This window comes from Perca fluviatilis, chromosome 21 (genome assembly GCF_010015445.1).
Source record: "Perca fluviatilis chromosome 21, GENO_Pfluv_1.0, whole genome shotgun sequence".
Classification (NCBI taxonomy): domain Eukaryota; kingdom Metazoa; phylum Chordata; class Actinopteri; order Perciformes; family Percidae; genus Perca; species Perca fluviatilis.
The window spans coordinates 4798516-4821395 of NC_053132.1; the positions used below are offsets into that span (position 1 = coordinate 4798516).

A 22880-nucleotide genomic window follows, 5' to 3' on the forward strand; every position below is an offset into this window, starting at 1 on the left:
TTTAGTGTGAGAAGGTTCGATGAAACGGTTTTTAATTGTTTGACTTTGTGTTTACTACTAAACAAATGGGATTCCACCACCACAAACATAAAGAAAACTTAACATTTTACATGCTTTCATATAAACACTTATGACCTTACTCAAGAAGGGACATAGCCACATCGCCCCTATGACTTCTGTTTATTTACAATTGGCAGCGACTAGACATTAAACTTAGTGATAGTCAGTCAAAGTCATGCAACATGATGGAGAAAATGTAGCAGGTAACAATCTGAAGTTTTGACCTTTCATTTCCACGTCATTTCTTTTTACACTTTTAAAAAAAAAATAAACAGTTGACAAAACAATCTGACTACAAGGTCTACATAGAAGCTGTTCTGGAGCTTTCTGATTCTATTACATGGTCTTCTTTAGTAGATTTCCTAGTAGTCATTTTAAGGACTTTTTATCCATGTTGGCTAGAAGGTTGAGATTTACAGTGAATTTCATTTTTGACATTGGAAACAGCAGTTAATGAAATATGGTCCGTAAAAAGTATAAAAACTAATTTTCTACCATACGGTTTGTCTTTTATCGTTTGCCCTAATGTCTACACTAACCTTAATCTGAATATTACAACAGCCCCATAAATATTTAATTTATTAAAATATATCTATTTCAAATAACGAGCCTCTGTGCATTACAGGTTTCATATTTTGATGTCGTGGTGTCACTCCACCAAGTATTTATATTTTCTGTGTATCAAATACCGACTATCTGTATCTTAAAAGGTGGCTGGAAGAGTTTGTAGTTTCATCATGAATTCCAGTAGGAATTACAATCTTACAACTTCCGTTGTTGTTGTAAGAATGAAAGTTAAAGTTAAGAGGGTGGATGCGGATGACAACATGACCATGTCAAAATGAAGCTGCACATGCAAAACCTTTTCAGTAGGTCTTGATTTTGTGGAAGGATTTCAAAAAGTGTGCATTGAGATGCACCTCTGAGCAATAGGTCCAAAGTTTGCAAGTGTTGTGGTACATAATGGGTCTTAAAAAATCAGACTTGGATGTTGCTTTAATTTGGTTAAACTTCTAGAACTTGCGGTGCATTTTCAGTTTCCTGCAGTATGTTATTCAAGAGATGACAATAAGGAAAATTATCTGCATATCTAAAATTTCTCAGCGACCCACCTTCATTCTTTGGCCTTTGAAAACTGAAATTGACAATTCATGTTGGTTATATTGATCGTATTGGTTCATTGTTTGGTTTGTTATTGTTTTTATTTGTATTATATGGGTCGTGTGAGTTTTGTATTTAGGGCTTTTATGTATTATTGTTTTACTGTACAGCACTTTGTGTCCTCTTTGGATTTTAAAGTGCGCTATAAATACATTTTTGATTGATTGAACAAGTAAAAATGTGTCAAAACATCCATATAAACTTCTCAAACCACTCACCCCTTCACCAAACTAAAAGCACTTGTTTTATCACGTCTCATACACAACCCTGCCTCCCGTTCATTAATCTGTGTAAATTCCTGTTGAAGTTGACAATTTGGGTCGTATGCTTGTCACTCGCTAGCTACTCCTGACCAATGACACAGTAGCAGGTGGGCGCCCTCATGGGCCCAATCATGGATGTATTAATAGAGATTGTGAAACAGTAGTATTATTGCAGCTCAAAATTTTTTTTTCGATTTCCACAGATTGGCGTTTTGGAAGGCAGGTGTGTTAAAATGTCTCTGTAAGGACAACTCAAAGCTGTGAACACTGCCAACTGTAAGTCTTTGTATTATAAATTGTGTGAATTTTGTTGTTTGCTCAGCCACTTCTGTCCAGACTGAAATAGCTCAACTATTGGATGGATTGGATGTTTTTACAGACATTCATGGTCCCCAGAGGATGATTTCAACTGGCTTTGGTGATCACCTGACTATTCTTTTAGCACCGTGAGGTTTAGCCATTCATGGTTGTGATTAAAATTTCTCTGTTGTGAGACCTAAATATATGCCCCCCCCACACACACACTTTTCAGATCATACTATCATCGTGCAATAATTTAAATTCTTCCAATACTTTGGTTTCTGACTAAATACCTTACAAAACTAATGACATTCCCATCAGCCTCAACTGGCCTTTTGTTTTTAGTGTTAATTACCGAAGGTTAGCATGCTAACAAGCTAAACTAAGATGGTTAACATGGTAAACATTATACTTGCCACACATCAACATGCTAACATTGTCATTGTGTTACATCCTCATGGAGTCACTAGTGCGGCTGTGGACTCTTAGTCTTGTTAAACTATGGAGGTTTAATCTCTGTAAAACCTTCCTAAAGCCCACAAAAACATTTTTTTTTGTCTGTGATGTCCTCTCAATATAAAGTCAAGGGCGGTGCCAGAGGCGGACCTATTCTGTTTTAAGGATGAGAAGGTGGGGATTTTGAATGTAGCCTGGTGAGACGATCTGCAAGGCAATGATCACGGACAGATGGAGGCAGCATACGTCATTACTAGTATTTGGTAGCGCTCTGTAAAGCATTCTGAAGCCTGTACCGCACTGTACCACTGCTAAGGATCCATTCAATAGCCTGTAGCTTGTGTGCTGAATAATCAGCTCTCATTGAAATTAATGGGTGCCATCATTCAAGGTTTCAATGGTTGAGTCTTTGATACTTAAAAGACAGATTTTGGCTGGAGTGTCACTTAACCACAAATTAAATTAAATACCACATGCTAAAACACAGAGAAGCCAGAACTTACAACATTTTTACAGTAATTGAGATTCAATAGCATCCTCAACATTCCTCTTTAGCAGTGACTTCTCTAAAGAAATGGACAATCAACACAATTTCTTAATGAATGGCCGCCTCAAACGTGGCTCTGCTTTTACATTTCTGTATTTGCATTGGGCAGAGTCGACGTGTCTTGATATTGATAGTCTTCTTGATATGTTGAAACAGTTAGTTCAGGACAACTATCTTTTACAAGTTCTACAGTTACTGTTGGGGGTTTCATAAGTTTTTCATGATGATTTGGCTGTGGGGAAGGTCCGGGTGAAGGTTGCGGGGAATATCTGGGACAGAGCAGCCGCTGCTTCTTGTATTCGTACTCCTCAGCACTGACTTCGGGCACCAGCACCTTAGCGGTTGTATTAAACAAGGAGTAATCCACCCTGTAGTGCTTCCTGCTGACCCTGATCATCTCCTGGAACATCAGACCCCAGTAGATTTCTGCTGGAGTGTACGAGGTTCGGGTCTGATGCAGCATACCACTGCGGTCGTCCGTGTAGGTAAAGGACACCACCAGCTCAAAGTCTTCTTTCCTGAGATCTACCAAACTCATCTTGTACAGAGGGCTGCCGCGTTCGATCCTGTGGAAGACGGTGGTAGGCGTGACAAGGACGATGTCCTTCTGCTGGATGACCAGATCTTCAAATGTCACGTCCATTTTCCCTGTGTTATGCACGGTGGAACGGACAATCTGAGCGCATGCCGTCCCCTCCACTAGGTGGTTCCTGCGGAAGTCCCCGATTCTAAAGGAAAGACACAAGCAACCATCACGAAGATTGATGACGGCGTTGTTGCTGAAGCCCACTGTCTGTGCCCTCTTTCTGGCCGAGGCCATTTTGGCGACAACAATTCCGATGACAAACGTATCGATGAAGCAGCTGATGACGTCTTGTATAGTGACGACGATAATGGCAATCGTGCAGTTCTCGGACATTCCTCTGTAACCGTAGCCAATGGTTGTTTGAGTTTCAAGCGAGAACAGGAAAGCAGCGGTGAAACTGTGCACTTCGTACATGCAGGGCTCATTTGTCATGTTACTGGTATCGCCGTTAGCGAGAGCGATGACCCAGTAGAGGATGCCGAAGAAAAGCCAGGACAGGATGTAAGACAAGGCAAAGATCAGGAACATTACCCTCCATCTGATCTCCACCAAGGTGGTGAAGATGTCGGTCACAAACAGGAGACACTCCTCGGGAACGTGGCGAAATGCGACGTTACAGCTGCCCTCTTTGCGTACGTAGCGGTGTTTCTTTGGTTGAGGTCCATTCTCGGTCTTCAGAGTGATGTCATCGATGGGGCTCACAGATATGTATTGGTTATGCATCTTCCAGAGGCTGTATGGAATAGAAAAGGACGTTTAGCAATTTTATTCATCCGCATGACTTGGCAAATATCAGGCAATTATTAACACTTTGAGCTTTTAGGTTAAAGTCACTGTGCAGGATTTTGTTTCCACAGTGTCTTTTCCAAAAACATTGAATTGAAATAGTTTTGTTTAGTAATAGTTTTGTTTAGTAAGAGGCACTTTCTTTTCAGAAATTCACGTTTGTTATTAGAGGTTTGGAAGGCCTGACGTGATCATTCTGTGTAATTAGTTGCAATTAAGGGCATTAACCTTGCAACCCAGGTGTAAATCAATCCCTAAACAGAGTCCCAAATCGGCAACTTTCTCACATGTGTCAATTTGGACTGAGAGCTTTGGAGTTAGTTGTTTCGTAGTTCAACTGACCCATAACATTGAGAGAAGGTCATTAGAGTAATGCAGGTCATGAATGCAAGAGCAGACAGACAACTCTGCAAACGTGACCAAACAGCTGCTGAAAGCTGTCAGATCTCTGACCCACATGAGGATGTAGGAGTCCACATACAACAAACATCTGACACAGAATCCCAGATTTTGTCATGGCTATAAGTAAGCTTCCGCACCAATTTAGAGGAGCATTACATTTATTTTCTTCTTCTTTTTTTATAAATATCCTTTAAAAGCAAATATGAAGCTATGTTTCCCCTGTTGACAAAGGAAATGTTTCAAACAAGCCGTAGAACTCATACTAGACTTGAAATATATATATATATAATAAAAATATAAATACAGTGAACAGAAATGTGTTTAATTGCTGAATGTTTTGATGCTGCAACTTCTACACATATCATTCAGAATACTACCAAAGTAGTATTCTGATATACTACCAAAGTAGTATTCTGATAGCCTGGCCTGTTGCTCTGATACAGCAAACAGCCATTCACGTAAACCTGTCTTGCCCTTTTTCCAACTTTTTTTCCCTGCTGCCATTGTTGGAGGAAACCATTACCAGCGGAGTCTTCAAAGTATCAAATACATTGGCTGATCACTGGAAATCTCCAACTTCTTCTATCTAATAATATAAATACATAATGAGCAGCACTTTGTTGACAACAAAAACTGTAAGACAGGACAAACAAAACAATGATGAGAAAAAAAATTAAAAAAATCTGTTGTATGGCCGGTTTTGTAGTTTTTCTTTCCATCATGGGTTATACTTATTATTTCATTCACGTGTTTTCATTCATATTTTGTCTCTAGTTTTTCGGCTGTGCTTTGGTTGTCAATACATTTAATCACAATGGGTCAGTTGCCTGGAGATACAAAACTCATTGCAACAGTCCTTGCTTGGGCTGCTAATTTCTTCTGCTGCTGATATGCCATTTTATGCCACAGATTTTTTTTTCTTCTTGTACAATAAACAAAGGATGCCAAGATGCAGCCCATATCTGTACTCCATAGATACTTAGCAGTTTTAGAAATATATCAGCTCGGTATTTAATGCAACTCTACTAATGGACTTTACAAAATCCCATTTGGGCAAAGGCCATAAAGGAAAGAGCACATTAAAAGACAATTTTCTACTGTTTATCAGTGTAGGACTGAAGCATTAGTTCAGCTAAAACTCTGTAAAGATGACTTTTCACACTTTAATACTACGTGTAATCTGTTTAGTGGTGAGTGGTCTGTTGCTGTGCCACAGTAGGATGTATTTTGCCCCAGTAACGTTACACGCTCTGTAAACCTACAATCATTTTTCCATGCAACGGTATGCTCTTGTCCAAAGCAATGGCCCAAGACCGTTTTTTTTTTTTTCTGGGTGGAGGTCAAAGAACTGTCAGAGGGCCAATAAAAGAAGCACCACAGGTCTGAACTGGTCTAAGTTAGCAGGGGAAAAAGGGATGTGGAAACTGGAATAGTGTCATGGTGCGATCACGGGCAGAGGAAGAATCAATCACAGCCAAACCACTGAGAGCATCCTCTACGCCCAAAACAAATGGGGTTTGAATCACCGCTATCTGACTGAGTGAACTGGGCTCCAGTCACAGACTCCACTTTCTCCTGGCTACAGCGAACGTCCCCACTGCCAGACTATGGAGCTCACTCCATGAGGTCATAGAAATAACGTCCTATTAGCTTCCCATAATCCCTTCCTAACTACCCTGATATGGACGAAAGGAGAAAAACGCAGCATCCTACTGGAAAACCAAGAGACTGTGGCATTCATAGGTTATCAGTCTGAAATGAAACCTCTTTCTGACCTGCAGATCATTTTGTAGAAGAATAAAAAGTGCAAAGACATGCAGTTATCTTGACTTCCTCAGTAGCACTACAGGTGTGTCAAAACGTTGCTGCTTTATCCTGATGCTTTTTTCTGCTTTCACAACTTTGAATAGTTGTTTAAATGTTCGTCTCAGTTAGGTAGCGGAGCTGCAATGATTAATCTTTCGACAGAAAATTATGTAGAAACTATTTTTTTATTATCGATCAATCGTCATTTTTGGTTCAAGGGAATGCACACTGTCTTGTCGGTGCAACACTGGAGTCCGGACTGAAATATCTCAACAGCTACCGGATTGATTGCCGTAACATTTTGTACACGCATTCATAGTCCTCCGAGGACTTTTCCTCTGGCGCCACCATGAGTTTGGCTTTTGTGGTTGGGAGTAAAATATCTTGAGAATCTATCATTGAATTTGGTACAAATATATATGTTGTCCTCTGGATGAATTGTAATAACTTTTATCACCGTAATCATGTCAAAAATGTAAATTATGTTCAATACTTTATAACCAAATACCTGAAAAACTAATGATATTCAGCCTCAGCTGTACTTTGGGTGTAGTGCAAATTAGAAAATATTAGCATGCTTACACGCTTAGGTAAGAGGGTGAACATGCTAAATATTACTTGCTATACATCAGACTGTTAGCATCGTCATTGTGATCATGTTAGCACTCCGGCATTAGCATTAGTCTGGCTGTGGACCCGTTGTTTTGACCGACATGCTTCTTTGTTAAATGTTATTGTGAACTTAATATCTTTTGGAATTTGGATTGTTGGTCACCTCGGACGTTAGCGAATTGTGTGGAGCATTTTTCAAAATATTACAAACTTTTTATAAACCAACAAGGACTTGGTTAATTGAAAAAAAATATCAGCAGTTTAATTGATAATGAAAATAAACATTAGTTGCAGCCCTCCTATTTACTAATTGCGAATATTTTTATTTATAATTTTTATTATATTAATAAAATAAAATGTAAAATTCAGTAAATATTTTCAAAATTCAGTGATGGAGCTACTGTTCATACAGTAGTTCTGCTGAACTTTTATCTTCCTGCGCTGTAGAGTCGGGACTAACGAGGCATAATGAAGATGAATGCTCAGGCAGTCCGTGTAGACTTTGTCACTCTCACAAAAAAATAAATGAATGCATAAATAAAGTCTGAAGCATTCTGAAAGTATGAAAATTGTGAAATTGGGTTACTCCCATCGTGTTGCATGTGGTCAGCTAATAAACTCAACCTCAAAAGACACAATTAATCAGCCATTCTACATTTTTTGACGTGATGTAACTGTTGTTGAAGTGATTTTGACCATAATAGCATCTGGAGTATCGGGCCATGAAAAGACTTTTTAATCAACCCTGAATGTTTTTTAAATGGTTCAAGATACTGAGAAGGAATTTCCACCACTTGCAGTCAACTTAATGTACTTTCTTCTACTGTAATATGTGGGATTCTTTTAATTATTCAAGTAAAATGATGGACAACCATCATGCTGAGCATTAAAAAGCTTGGCTAATTAAGTCATTTATATTTTTACTGTATTGTGGTTTTACCCACCGAGCAGCACATCAGTCCCGATAAGTTCTCTGTGTTGACCCACTAGGTTGAGCTGTTTTCTCCACATTCCCTCTGCCAAAATTACGGAGCTTATGACCTGAAACAAGCAGCTCTGTGTACAAAACAAGACATTACACAGAGCAACCTCATACAACCCAAACACATCCTGACCTTTCGGCATAAAGTTTCCACTGCACTTTCCATGAACAAAGCTTTGATACTTGATATTTCTGAGGTTTGAATCATTGCTTTTCACAATAAGAGCGTTCTTTTGTATTCTAAAGTTAGACTAAAGGGCCGTCACCCACTGCTGACAATCAAGGGATGAACTCTGGAAACAACTTGGCCAATTGGCTTGTTTCCTCTTCTGCTCGGGGCACTTACAACTCCATTACATGCTCACTTTCTGCAAATGACATTGTGCCACCCATCTGCGGTTCACTGGAACAGAACCGTGTACACGGGTGGCTAGTTTTAGTTCTGCCCAGAGGCTTTCTGCCACCTCTAATGACCTCCATGCTGCAAAATATTTTACCAATTTAAAAAAAAAAAATGCCACCAATCCTCTCCCTCGCTTGCCAAAGGAACCGTTTGGTAGCGGCGGGGATCGTTTCAGGAATATTTCTAGAAACAAGTGTCAAATCTGTTGATATTGATCTGCACTGGAGGTTCTCCTCATGTCCGGGAGAGTTTGTTTTAAAATGCAGTTAAACGGTCACAGTGCTGAGACCTCATGAGACGTTTCTACATGATCGAGTCAGGATTTGTGTCTGAAGGTTAATGGTTTATCCAAGCTTCAAAGTGCCAAGTGGAGCAGAGCACCAGAGTGTTTTGCGTTTAGCTTGCTTCATCTTAAACGTTGCTTTTTAAAGAGAAGGAACTTGAAACCAGACGCAGGATTTAACCTCTTAGATGTCGATTTTTACTACGAGTGTCGATCAGATCAATGTCTTCACGTCTCTCTCTTTCTCTCTCTGTACAGGGTTTGATTTTGGGCCTGTGCCATGGAATTTAAATGAGCCATTTGTTGGTCTAACACAGTTTCATGTCCTTTTTGAGTACTGCTGTGCGATTTTTCTTGGAGACCAACATGACCTTTAGGATTACCAGTCTTGCACAATTCACTGATTAGTAGATGAATAGTGTCATATTTATGAAACAGAGTCAGTGCTGTTGTGTCAGCAGTGATGGCACCTCACACATCCACATCTTCTTTTTTACAACTGTCCTTGGACATCTTCCTATGCATTATTCTCCCAATAAGAAAAGAACAATCTGCCAGTGGTTGTTTTCTATACTGTCAATATTAAAACAATGTCTCTCTCATGACTCTGACTTGGATCAGATTTCTTTGTGAAACATGATCGCAAACATCGCTTATCCCCCTGACCACATCTTGTTTTCTTTCTTAACCATTCAGGAGTTGGATTACGGCTCTTAATACCGAGGCTCAGATTACTGATTGTTCTACTGTCCGCGCCCTTTCTGTTGCCTCAGATTTGCCTCACTCATCCAGTATTTTTAGAACCATGCAATTAACATTTTCCCAGAGCATTTATTCTGAGTAAAAAGTAAAATAATCATATTTTTAGTATCTAAATAGTTGTATAAGACCTTGTAAGGTTATCTCCAGATTTGTCATTGAATTAAACAGGTCTATTGTTGCGATTTCTGCAAAGTTTAACAGAAAAAATAGATTTCACAGATTGATTCCTACCTTTTTCGGAAAAAATTAATGCCGAAACCAGTCGCAGGAATGTCTGTACCTGAGTGGAAAAGCTCTCAGAGGGACTGTACAGTAGCAGTCACCTGCTGCAATGAGCCAGCCCACTTGTCACTGCAAAAACTAAAGAATAACACCTCCCTTCAGCATCCCATGGTGTTATACAGAGCGGTGAGTGTGTGGTTGTTGTTCTGAATGTAAATATGCATGAATGTGTGTTACGGAGTTGTATGCATATGTGCAGGTGTTTGGGCGGTGGTGCATGAATGCACTCAGTACTTTGCGACAGGAAACTTTTGTTTTACAATTCAGTTATACAGAAGCAAACTATTCACACTAACTCCGATCTAATACTTGTATATACCTAAATATTGAAATAACAACAAAAAATGAGTTGCAGTTTACATTTGGAGCCCCTTTATTTGTCACATGTGTATACATCTTGATCCAAATACTGGAGATCCTGGTTCACAACTACTAAGTTGTTAAGCTTGAATGGTGATGAGATTTCAATGACAGTTAGTGACAGAATAAGACTCCTGTTGAAGTGATGTAATCAACTAAATCTTTTTACCTTACATTAAATAGAGAACAAAACCTATGTTCTGACTCACCTTTAGTAGAATAACCATGCAGATAATTTTGGTTTCATCTGTTACGTCTCAGCTACAGAAGAATTGTGGTGAGAGTTTTTCTGACATTTTATAGACCAACACATTCTCACTCCCATACGGACGCTTGGTCAGGTGCCTTTGGTGTTGTTATTGACTCTAAAAGTCTCCTTTAGCGTCATCTCTAAACGCGCTTTAGCTAAACGTGCTTTATCTAAACGTGCTGGGTTGAGACTATTGGTGTCACTTTTGACTCAGTTAGGTTAAGGAAAAGATGGTGGGTGGGATTATAAAAGGTACGTTTCTGTGACACGCGGGACAGTTGGGTTTAGGTAAAGAAGAACGGGACAGTTGGGTTTAGGAAAAGAAGAACAGGACAGTTGGGTTTAGGAAAAGAAGAATGGGACAGTTGGGTTTAGGAAAAGAAGAACGGGACAGTTGGGTTTAGGAAAAGAAGAATGGGACAGTTGGGTTTAGGAAAAGAAGAATGGGACAGTTGGGTTTAGGAAAAGAAGAACGGGACGGTTGGGTTTAGGAAAAGAAGAACGGGACAGTTGGGTTTAGGAAAAGAAGAACGGGACAGTTGGGTTTAGATAAAGAACGGGACAGTTGGGTTTAGGAAAAGAAGAACGGGACAGTTGGGTTTAGGTAAAGAACGGGACAGTTGGGTTTAGGAAAAGAAGAACGGGACAGTTGGGTTTAGGTAAAGAACGGGACAGTTGGGTTTAGGAAAAGAAGAACGGGACAGTTGGGTTTAGGAAAAGAAGAATGGGACAGTTGGGTTTAGGAAAAGAAGAACGGGACAGTTGGGTTTAGGAAAAGAAGAATGGGACAGTTGGGTTTAGGAAAAGAAGAACGGGACGGTTGGGTTTAGGAAAAGAAGAACGGGACAGTTGGGTTTAGGAAAAGAAGAATGGGACAGTTGGGTTTAGGAAAAGAAGAATGGGACAGTTGGGTTTAGGAAAAGAAGAATGGGACAGTTGGGTTTAGGAAAAGAAGAATGGGACAGTTGGGTTTAGGAAAAGAAGAACGGGACAGTTGGGTTTAGGAAAAGAAGAACGGGACAGTTGGGTTTAGGAAAATAAGAAAGCAACAGTTAGTTTTAGGAAACGTGATGAGCGGGACACGAACCCCGGCCTCCGGGTTGAAGGTCCTGTGTTGTTTGACCCATCCACCCCACCAACCAACCTCCCTACGCGGAATTTCGTACTTTCATACAACTCGCCAATGTTGTTGCTCTTAAAACATATTGTCATATTCAAGCGCCGCGTAGCTGCTGCTCTGCCCGGTGCGTTCTACACACGCTGAAGGGGGATTTTTGCGTCCTATTTGAGAGCCACTGCCCAAGCGTCCGTATTTTACGAGTTTGGAGTAAGAACGAGTTGTATAAACCAAACCAATCCTCATTTAATCAAGCAAATAACTAACAGATTAATCAACAATGAAAAATAGTACTAGTAACAGCCTTATGTTACTGTTCACGTAATCTCATTGGTTGTATACAGGAGGTTTCAGACATAAAGAGACCGAGCATTAGAATTGATTCTTTATCGCCAACTACCCCGAGATATCGGTTTCTTTACTTGCAAATGAAAATTGGTTACTACTGAAAAGTTTTGAAGATAAGTGGTATGGTTTCTACTCTTTGCTTCACCTGTGCATGACACATTAAAACAACGTTAAAATATGTGTTGGTCTATATGAATTTAATCTCCTCTTTACAGCTTTGGCTCAGACATCTTCATTCACAAAAAACAGTCCCTCCTTTGTGCCTCTTTTTGAAAGAGTTGACCAAAAACCCCTAACTCCCAGCCTGAAACTCCTTAGAGAGCTTAGAGAACTCAAACACCTCTCTTTCTTAATAACCCCTTTACCCCCCCTCTTTTTTTTTTTTCCAAAAAAAAACTTTTAAAAAAAAAAGCGCAAAATTTTATTGTGTTTTTTTTTTTTTTTTTAACAAAAAAAAAGAAAAGAGAGTGTTTTTTTTGTTTTTTTTTTTTTTTTTTTTTTTGTTTTTTTTTTTTTGTTTTTGGTTTGTAAAAAAAGTAATTTGTTTTGTTTTTTGTTTTGTTTGTTTTTTTTTTGTTTTTTTTTTTTTTTTTTTTTTTTTTTTGTTGGGTTTTTTTTTTCTCAGTTCACACTGTAAGAGAATGGCGAGTGGATCAATTAAAGCTGGAGTACTTTTCACAAATATATAAAAAAAAAAATTATTATTATAGTATAGTAATGCTACAGAGGTTGTTGAAAATGCAATGGTTTAATTAGAGGAAGAGTTCAGTATGGGTGCTGCGTTCAGATGAAAACCCTGTGTCTTAGTCTGATTCTAAGAATTAAGGAAAGAAGCCAACAGCCACACAAGACTAAGAGGTCGTGCACCACTCTATTTTTTTCAGCGGCGCACGACAAAGCGGAAACGGGAAGCATGGACGAGTTCGAGGGCAACCGGATGCCAGGACTCTCAGAGTGACTGCAAGTCTCTCTTGTAAACTTACTGGGTTAAGATGAGTTCTTTTATGGTGAACGAAAGGCTTGGTCTGACGAAGTAGCTCATCAAATCGTTGTGCAGACATTCTGAAATATTCAAAGTGCTTCTCTTCGCCATTGTTTACCTTTTTCTTCTTCTTCTAGTCCGTAGAAATAGCAAAGTTAGTAGCCTTTACTCATTAGCGCCACCTCTGTTCAGGAGAAGACTGCAACCACCATGCGCGGGTATAAATAGTTACGGCACTCCCATGACGTCACACTGGCGTGCGACAGGTCGGGAATGGCGAGTATACTGGATGTTTAAGGGCTCCTCTCATTTCTCTGTATTGTTCCTCCTCGTTTCTTCTCCCCTCCGTCCTCCTGCCTGTGACATGGAAATTGATCTCTGCGTGATGTCTCACATCCTAAAATGCATCTCACGGTGAGCGGATGCTGGCCACGAGCAGGGATGCACAGGTAAATCCTTTGCGCAAGTCTTTTCTGTGACTGTGTATTAAAGAGGCGTGACAATATACAAACCATGGCAGCTGGGCCACGCTTCATATTTAAATGACGTCACTTTAAAATGACGGCTCCGAAGGAAGGATGCCACATTTTCGTAAAGGCCTGTTGCCTAGACTCCTCTCTCCTCGAGTCTCTTCCTCTCCATTTAACTCTGAACCAAATATTTAAACCTTCTGGTGGTATTATAGGAAAAGTCATGAGATCACCAATGTCATTTGGATTCATATCCACTGGGGACCATATATATCTGTACAAAACCTCATGGCAATCCATCCAGCTGAGATATTTTAGTCTTGACCGAAGCGATGGACCAACCACCGTTGCCAAAATTGGCTAGCATGGCTAAAAGTAGAGTAACAACTCTCAGATCTTTGTAGCTAGTGGGGCTATCGTTAGAGAAAAAAACTTAGATCAAAAGTGTTTAACTTCTGTACAGTGGCCATTCTAAGACATTTGAGACTCACATTTTAGCATGTTAGCTGACGGGAGTTCTGAGAGGTATAGAGAGCCGAAGTCACGCCCCTTCCGGTGGACCTTATGGGACCTTAATTCGGAAAAAATATGAACGGTAGTGAACGGGGTAGTGAAATTCGTCAATTTAAAAGAAAAATTTTCAGCCGAAGAAAGTCTCAGGTTTGTCATATGACCACTTAGTTTAGTGTGAAGTGTTTTCAGCAGATAAGCTCATTTGAGTAACGTTACATCCCCGGTACGATACACACAGACATCGTAGCTTCAGCGAGACGACATCCATGCGACTTTGAAGTGTGCAGTCTTTCTAATTAGGTATTTTCACAGTCTTATCTTTTAAATTGACGAACATCATATTTGTAATCCATGGCTGAGTTCAAACAGGATCAAAAAATAATTATTATCTCCCCATTGACTCTCGTTCATATTTTTTCGAAAGATAGGTCCCATTGGCCGGAAGTAGAAGGGCGTGACTTCGCCTCTCTATACTGTCAGGAACTGAAGTGTTGATACACGGTGGTAACCATGTGCGTTTGAATGTAACCACGAGTCATTGAGGTTTAACGTATGGAGAAACATAAATGTCCAAGTTTCATGGCGATAGTTGTAGAGATCACCACGATCACAATCCCCTGCACTCACAGCGTGAGTGTAGCTAAAATCAGCCATATTCAACCAGCTTTAACCACCAGATATGTTTGAGAGATTCTGCGGGTCATTCGGTCATCCAACTTCTCCCTCCACTGTTTTGCTGTGACTGCACTAAATGGTCATTGGCTCTTGCAGCAGGAAAAGTAATGCAAGCTATTTGACACCTTTGTAAAATCTGCAGACTAAGAAGGCAAGGCATATGAAATGACTCAATGGTTTTATTTTTCTAGTTGGAGCACATTGGGGGGGGGGGGTCTTCACAGTAAATTCCTCTGGGTGTCTAAGAGTGTCTGTGAAAGAACGCCAGTTTTTATGTTCATGAACCTGACTGCATATTATAAAAGTGAACAAATGTGTGCGTGTATGTGTGTGTCCATGTGTCCGTTTGTGTCTGTGTACATTTAAAGTGGGCCGTGTGCACACAGTTGGTGGGTTAACGGGGGGGGCTCAGCAAAAAGTGGACCCATAACAAATCACCTCGTTTCCAGGAAAAAGAAATAATTTGTTCCCAATAAAAATGATCCACAAAAAAAAATACATGAGCACAATGTTGTGTTCCAACACAAAGCCAAGGCACACGATTTAAGAGGCCAGAAAGATTTCAGGGTGTGAAACGCAGACACTTGCAAAAAGAAAAAAAGGAAGTTATTTCTAGAAGAAAAAAAAGATCAGACAGGATCAGTTGCATCACAGGAAAGGTAAACTGGGGTAGCGATCATTTTCAGTTTCAATGTATTTTGGGTAAATCTTTTTTCTTTTTTTTTGTCAAATGAGGCCCAGCACTGACAAAAAAATACACATAACATGCTTAAATATTATGCATGAACAGAGTCTGAACAGTCTCTCCCAGAAAGTGGCACAGAGATGCATCCTGGTGAAATAGGCGGAATAGTGACTACTTGCACTCTGAAAATAGAATATAAAGCAATATATCATATGAAAATAATCAATAGTTACAGGGATTATAGGTGATGCACTTTGAATGTGAGGGGATCTGGAGTCCTGGATTGCCATTTGTACCAACACCTGTCAGTAGCAACACTTTCTCAATATATTTATATATATTAATATATTTAGCCCAGTGCCATGCTGGGCCCCTGGGCGTCCACTCAGGAAACCCTGGTGGTAAATCCGGCCATGTCCCTATGCCACATTTGTTTCCTGGGTGTGCGTGAGCATGTTTGTGTTTGCGTGTGTCTCTCTGGGCCATCTGTGCCTCGTGTGTGTGTATATGTGTGTGTGCGAGTGATTGCATGCATGTAGTGTGTATTCCTGCGTTAGGAGGTTTGTGTGGTCGACATGGAATGATTGTATATATACAGACTAATGCTGTATATGAGTGTATCTTCCCTTTAAAAAAGGCAGAACAAGCAAACAAACAGCTTTGCAGTAGGAACCTTGTCGGCTGTTTAACAGCTGCTGGGGTTCGGTTCACTGCAGTTCAGCTGCCTGATAATGACTCCGATCAACAGAGCAAAGAACACAGTACTGTACACCCTGCCTCTGGTTTGGTTTCACCTGGTATAGACCGGCCTGCCTTTCATGTTCATTACACAGTCCACGGGATACAGATTCCCCTCTCTGTACACAAAGATGGGAAGCAACTGAATCATTTGTGAAGGTGCTGGGAGAGTTTTCTCAACAGGTAGAGAAGCGTTAGCGTTTTATGCCTTTAATGGTTAATAGACCGCAGAGTCGGACACAGATTTACCTAAATAAGATATGGAGCACAGAGTAGTCTTTCCATATGTTTACTTAAAGGTCCCATGGCATGAAAAGTTCCCTTTATGAAGTTTTTTAACATTAATATGCATTCCACCAGCCTGCCTATGGTCCCCCAGTGGCTAGAAATGGTGATAGGTGTAAACCGAGCCCTGGGTATCCTGCTCTGACTTTGAGAAAATGAAAGCTCAGATGGACCAATCAGGAATCTTCTCCTTATGATGTCATAAGGAGCAAGGTTGCCTCCCCTTTCTCTGCTTTGCCCGCCCAGAGAATTTGGCCCACCCATGAGAGAGAGAGAGAGACATCATGGCTTTCAAACAAGCAAAGTGGCAGTTGATCAAGACCACACCCCCACCCTCCACCTTGCCCCCCCCCCTCTCCTCCTCAATAGCTACAGACACAGAAATGGCACATCCTAAGGAAAGCTCATTGTGGGACTGGCTCTAGTGGCTGTAATTCTGCACCAAGGCTGAATTTCGGGAAAGAGACTTCAGATACAGTATTAGGGGACCACTAAGGTCTATATAAAAGAGACTTCAGATACAGTATTAGGGGACCACTAAGGTCTATATAAAAGAGACTTCAGATACAGTATTAGGGGACCACTAAGGTCTATATAAAAGCATCCAAAGAGCACCATGTCATGGGACCTTTTAAATAAAGCAGTGTTTCCCCTACAATTGCAAAAGCCTGGCAGGCCGCTAGGCCAACGTGAATCCCCGACAGTCCAGAAAAATTCAGAGAATATTTGGTTAGCAGATAAATAGTCTATTTCCACGACCTTCCACTTCAAGGATTGCCGTCAGAAATTTTTGGCCAGATGTCCGTCCCCTTCCTCTTCCTTTTGTGTTGGCGTTCTAACCGCCGGTGGATTTCTGAGGACTATGGTTAACTGCTCCTCAGATCTCTGCAGGGTAAATCCAGACAGCTAGCTAGACTATCTAATCTGAGTTTTCTGTTGTAGGACTAAAAACAACTTTTAAACGTCCACGTTCCACCAAAACAAGTTCCTTCCCGAGGCTATTTTGCAGTGACACGGGGGCTCCGTGCAGTAGCGTAGACAATTGTGTTTTTTTTAAAGACATGCCAATAAACCAGTAATTATTATTGGTTAATGGCACATTACCAACAACTGCTTAAGAGACTTTTTGGGAAATGTTGAAGTGTCCTCTCATCTGCATGCCAGATGACCTTTTTCTCAGACATTGATTGGCAGGAGCACAATCTCATATTCACGTAGTTTGATTGACTTTGCCCCCATCCACATTCCCCAAGACCCGTCCTACTCCTAGACCTGTTTTTGATTGGTTAGTACTGGACTTTCAATTCAATTTTATTTATAGTATCGAATCATAACAAGAGTTATCTCAGGACACTTTACAGATAGAGTAGGTCTAGACCACACTCTATAATTTACAAAGACCCAACAATTCCAGTAATTTGCCCCAAGAGAAAGATTTTAGTGTGACAGTGGCGAGGAAAAACTCCTTTTTTAGGGAGAAACCTGGGACAGACCCAGACTCTTGGTGGGCGGTGTCTGACGGTGCCGGTTGGGGGTGTGATGAACAATGGCAATAATAGTCACAATAAAGATACTGGAACAATGACCAGAAATAGTAGTTGTAGTAGTTTGTGGCACAGCAGGGCAATGGCACTTTCATGTTAAAAAGGTTGCCGAACCCCTGACCTAGAGAAAACCCTGCAATGTTCTTTCACCTCTGGTGTGGCATCCCATCCTCATTCTCTGTAGCTGGTTATTCTTGGGGCCAGATCTATAATTGTCACCCTGCTTATCTTTGTTTTCTTTATTCGGCCTTCTTTGGATTACAGAAGATATAGGTTTACCCCTTTGTTACTCGGTTGTATGGGAAACGGCTGAAATTTAAAACTGCTGTGGTTTAAATCTCAATTGTCTTAACACGCACACACACACACACACACACACACACACACACACACACACACACACACACACACACACACACACACACACACACACTCATAGACCAAAAAAAGTGATAAATCGGTCAGGAGGGAATTTCGTGCTCGCTGCACTGGCTGGGGATCTCTAAAGTTCCAGTAATTTCACTGTCTCTTGTTCTATTCAGAAGTAACTGCTACGTTGTGTGTGTGTGTGTGTGTGTGTGTGTGTGTGTGTGTGTGTGTGTGTGTGTGTGTGTGTGTGTGTGTGTGTGTGTGTGTGTGTGTGTGTGTGCGTGTGAGAGAGAGAGTTTCATACGCATTCTTATGTCACGGCTCATGATGCTGTGATGTGACGCTAATCTAGCCGAGCACCTCCAGGGGAAACGGCTACTTTATACTGGCTCTCTACCACACCGGACCATTTGGCGAACTTTGCAGGTTTCCATCCCCACTTGTTCCTTCATGTCTCTCTAATTTCCCCTATTTTCAATATTGCTTCCTGATAAAAGACAAAATAAAACAAGATAATCGCTGGGTTGGAGGCAGAGTGCTCCATTGCAACAGTGAACATAAAATGTCCCATGACTGCAACCTCTCTGCTCCCAATTGTCCCCCTTTATAATAAAGGGCAGATCTGCCGATAGCAATCCTGGCTCAAACACTGTAATTATCATAGAATGTGCAGTCTAAGCCTCATTATGCAGCTAGTATTGCTTGAAGACATTAATTTGATCAGACAGGCTCATAAAAGATTAAAATCTCTTAACCCATTTGGTTTTAAGCACAGATTAAATGGTTTATAAATCGTGTTTATGGTGCCATGCTTAGAGTTTGGATCTATAAAATCAAGGTGTCACACACAAACAATTTCCTTCGTCCATTTTCTGCTGTTTACTGGCTATTATACAGGCAGCGTAAACAGCCCGTTAGGTACCTCAATAAAACCAGGCCAGTGTTTACTCGGCTCATAGTATATTGTCAAAGAGGGCTACGTTTGGAAGCAGGAGCTACCACTACATTGTGCTGTGTCTTTACGGCTGACTCTGTTCTGATTCAGTGTTTCTTTTGTAACCTATCTGCTCCCTCTCTTGCACAATTATGTCATTTCTTTTTAAGTTCAAGAAACGGGATCAGTGATCAAACGTCCAGACTTTGATCTGCCAAACTTCGTGTCTTTGACTGCGCTGGGGCGAAATGATTCAACCTCTGAGGATCTCTTGGAAATACGTTTGTTTAAACAATCTCATTCCAGCTGCACTAAAAATATCATCATCGACTTCAAGCGCTGTCTTGCGGTCTACGCGGGTTCGGGTTCAAACATCAACTACCAAGTTTCCAATCAGATTGACAGCATTCTGCAGGGGCGAGTGTTCAGATCTTAGTATGAGGTGGAAATTCAATGATTTTTGACTACAGCTTTCGTATTTAGCCCCAAATTCATCCACAATCTGCATCAAGAAAGTCTTTGGCTTCATTTGACTTTCTGTGCTGAGAGTAAAATAGTCTTCAACACCGCCAAAGAGTTTACGGTCAGGAAAACGGCATTGTTCAGAGAGCTTAACGAGACCTGAAGCTCATTCACAAACTGCTGCTCAAAGAAAATCAGTCGACAACAAATGCATTTCTTTATCTTTATGAGGCACAGGTACATTGTACAATAATCTTTCACTTACTTTTGTGAGGTGTTCAACTCGGAAAACTGTGAAAACGGGCACTGAGGCGAACATTTCTGATGCTTCTTTTCCAAGGTTTGTCCTAAAGTTTTACAACTAAACACTAATGCCAACAATTAGATCCCACCACAAAAAGCTGTACTCCTCGCCTGGAGTCCATGGTGGCTCTAAGTGTTGTATTGCTTCTAAAACCATACAGAATGAGCCTGGAGACTCTCATTGTACATTAAACACCACTTCAGAAAAGACTGACCTGATGCCATGTGGGGACAAAGTCCTATCTGAATGAAGCAGTATTTTTTGTGTGGAAAAAATGCCTTGGTTACCTTGTTTCAAGCCATTCTAGCGTGGTATAGAAAGCCTGCAGGAAGACTCAGCTCGATTTGTGCCAGTTCTCATTAATATTCAACGAGCTAAGCTGCTTGACTCTGATTGGCTAACAGCTAGCCAATGTGAGCCTGGCTATCAGAATCCTTTACCCAGCGCAACCGGGCGAGCTCATGAATAATAATGAGCTCAGGCAACGCCACATCAGACTGACCAGATTTTGTAATTGGCCTGATTTCTCTGTTTATTTCTGTTCAGTGGCTAGAGCTGACAGAGGAGGTAGCAGTTCATTTTCACATTCACCACATAACACAAACACATATGGACCGAACATATTTCAAAAAATGCAAGTAAAAATGGTTTTGTATGGCAGGGCACCTTTTTTAAAGCTAATGTGAGTGAAGCACAAAGATCTCATAGAAACGTCCCTGTGAAAACATACAGGAGATGTTTGTTCATGAAATCATCTGTCCGTTGAGTTTTGTACCAGGTACTATGGCTGAACAGACAGATCTCAGAAATTGGCGAATGTATGACACGCCAATTTGTATGCCATTTTGGCGTGTTATCAAGACTCATAATCATTTTTTAGCGTGTTTTTCTACACCGTTCGGGCGCCATCGACCTACATTTCATGTGAATTTTCGCTGTAGCGAGTAGTATGAAGGGACGTAAGTCCGCAGATGGGTAAAACGCAGGACTTTCACCCAGGAGAGCGGGGTTTGCGTCCAGCGTGTTTTTTGTGTGTTTTTGTCGTTTTTTTGTGTTACTAAAGCCTTTCCCAATGTTCTCTTCCTAAACCCAACCTTTTAATTATTTATTTTCAAGCGTGTGACGTTCTCGCGGTAGTATGGCACATTCTCGCTATAACACACAACGTGGCGACGCCACGTGGTGTGTATGTTTACATCCGCTGTATACAGCGTAGACATACACGTGGATAGCTCAAAATGCGTACAGATAACACGCCATTTGGCTTTAGGAAAGTGGCGTGTATGTTTACGCAAAGTCATGATGCCATGTTGGGCTGAATGATATGAGGAACATTCTACATCATCATGTAATTGGAGCTTTTTCTAAACAATATTGCAATTGACATTGAGGACATTTTCTATAAATTTAACGGCCCGTGTTTGTAGTCTATAGATTTGATTGCATCCCACAAACATAACTTTGTACATAAATAGAATCAGACCACCGCCAAGGCCATGCCAACACGTTCTCATCCCAACTCGTCACATACTGACGCTTTGTCGTTGGCGTCACTTATATACGCACTGGGTAGCCCGGCGCTTCAATCTGTGACGCTCCACTACGGTGGCTGTAGGCACTAGGAACATGTGGTTAACGTTGTGAATTCAAACAAAGGTACTTGGTTAGGAAAAGATCGTGGGTAGGGTTAAAGTAAGTAAGTAAAGTTTATTTTTATAGCACATTTAAACACAGCTCGCACTGACCAAAGTGCTGTACATAGCGCAGTAGCCACAGAATAATAAAATAAACGTCTCTTCAACATTGCGTGGAAGTCTGGAACAGTGCCAAAGGAGTGGCAGACTGGGGTGGTGGTTCCCCTTTTTAAAAAGGGGGACCAGAGGGTGTGTGCCAATTACAGGGGTATCACACTTCTCAGCCTCCCTGGTAAAGTCTACTCCAAGGTGCTGGAAAGGAGGGTTCGGCCGATAGTCGAACCTCAGGTTGAGGAGGAACAATGCGGATTCTGTCCTGGTCGTGGAACAACGGACCAGCTCTTCACTCGCAAGGATCCTGGAGGGGCCTGGGAGTATGCCCAACCGGTCTACATGTGTTTTGTGGATTTGGAGAAGGCGTGCGACCGGGTCCCCCGGAGATACTGTGGGAGGTGCTGCGGGAGTATGGGGTGAGGGGGTCTCTACTCAGGGCCATCCAATCTCTGTACGACCAAAGTGAGAGCTGTGTCCGGGTTCTCGGCAGTAAGTCGGACTCGTTTCAGGTGAGGGTTGGCCTCCGCCAGGGCTGCGCTTTGTCACCAATCCTGTTTGTAATATTTATGGACAGGATATCGAGGCGTAGTCGGGGTGGGGAGGGGTTGCAGTTCGGTGGGCTGGGGATCTCATTGCTGCTTTTTGCAGATGATGTGGCCCTGATGGCATCATCGGCCTGCGACCTTCAGCACTCACTGGATCGGTTCGCAGCCGAGTGTGAAGCGGTTGGGATGAGGATCAGCACCTCTAAATCGGAGGCCATGGTTCTCAGCAGGAAACCGATGGAATGCCTTCTCCAGGTAGGGAATGAGTCCTTACCCCAAGTGAAGGAGTTCAAGTACCTTGGGGTTTTGTTCGCGAGTGAGGGGACAATGGAGCGGGAGGTGGTCGGAGAATCGGCGCAGCGGGTGCGGTATTACATTCCATCTATCGCACCGTTGTGACGAAAAGAGAGCTGAGCCAGAAGGCAAAGCTCTCGATCTACCGGTCAGTTTTCGTTCCTACCCTCACCTATGGTCATGAAGGCTGGGTCATGACTGAAAGAACGAGATCCAGGGTACAAGCGGCCGAAATGGGTTTCCTCAGGAGGGTGGCTGGCGTCTCCCTTAGAGATAGGGTGAGAAGCTCAGTCATCCGTGAGGAGCTCGGAGTAGAGCCGCTGCTCCTTTGCGTCGAAAGGAGCCAGTTGAGGTGGTTCGGGCATCTGGTAAGGATGCCCCCTGGGCGCCTCCCTAGGGAGGTGTTCCAGGCACGTCCAGCTGGGAGGAGGCCTCGGGGAAGACCCAGGACTAGGTGGAGGGATTATATCTCCAACCTGGCCTGGGAACGCCTCGGGATCCCCCAGTCGGAGCTGGTTAATGTTGCTCGGGAAAGGGAAGTTTGGGGTCCCCTGCTGGAGCTGCTC

The 22880-nt window shown here is 41.7% G+C and overlaps 1 protein-coding gene and 1 long non-coding RNA gene across 3 annotated transcripts in view; one reads left to right on the top strand and one right to left on the bottom strand.

Annotated features, from left to right (window-relative positions):
• LOC120551570 overlaps positions 1-22880 on the top strand; it is a 111952-nt gene that overhangs the window by 55056 nt on the left and 34016 nt on the right. The gene's annotated exons all lie outside the window — the stretch shown is intronic.
• On the bottom strand, positions 32-10324 carry kcnj16 (potassium inwardly rectifying channel subfamily J member 16). Of its 2 annotated transcripts, none has more exons than XM_039789057.1 (2): positions 10261-10324; positions 32-4106 (listed from the first exon to the last, which is right to left on the bottom strand). In XM_039789057.1, the coding sequence occupies exon 2, from the start codon at positions 4094-4096 to the stop codon at positions 2870-2872; it is 1227 nt and encodes a 408-aa protein (XP_039644991.1). In that variant the 5' UTR covers positions 4097-4106; positions 10261-10324; the 3' UTR covers positions 32-2869. The 2 variants fall into 2 exon arrangements, with proteins under 2 accessions (XP_039644991.1, XP_039644990.1); XM_039789056.1 differs by lacking the exon at positions 10261-10324 and adding an exon at positions 9641-9761.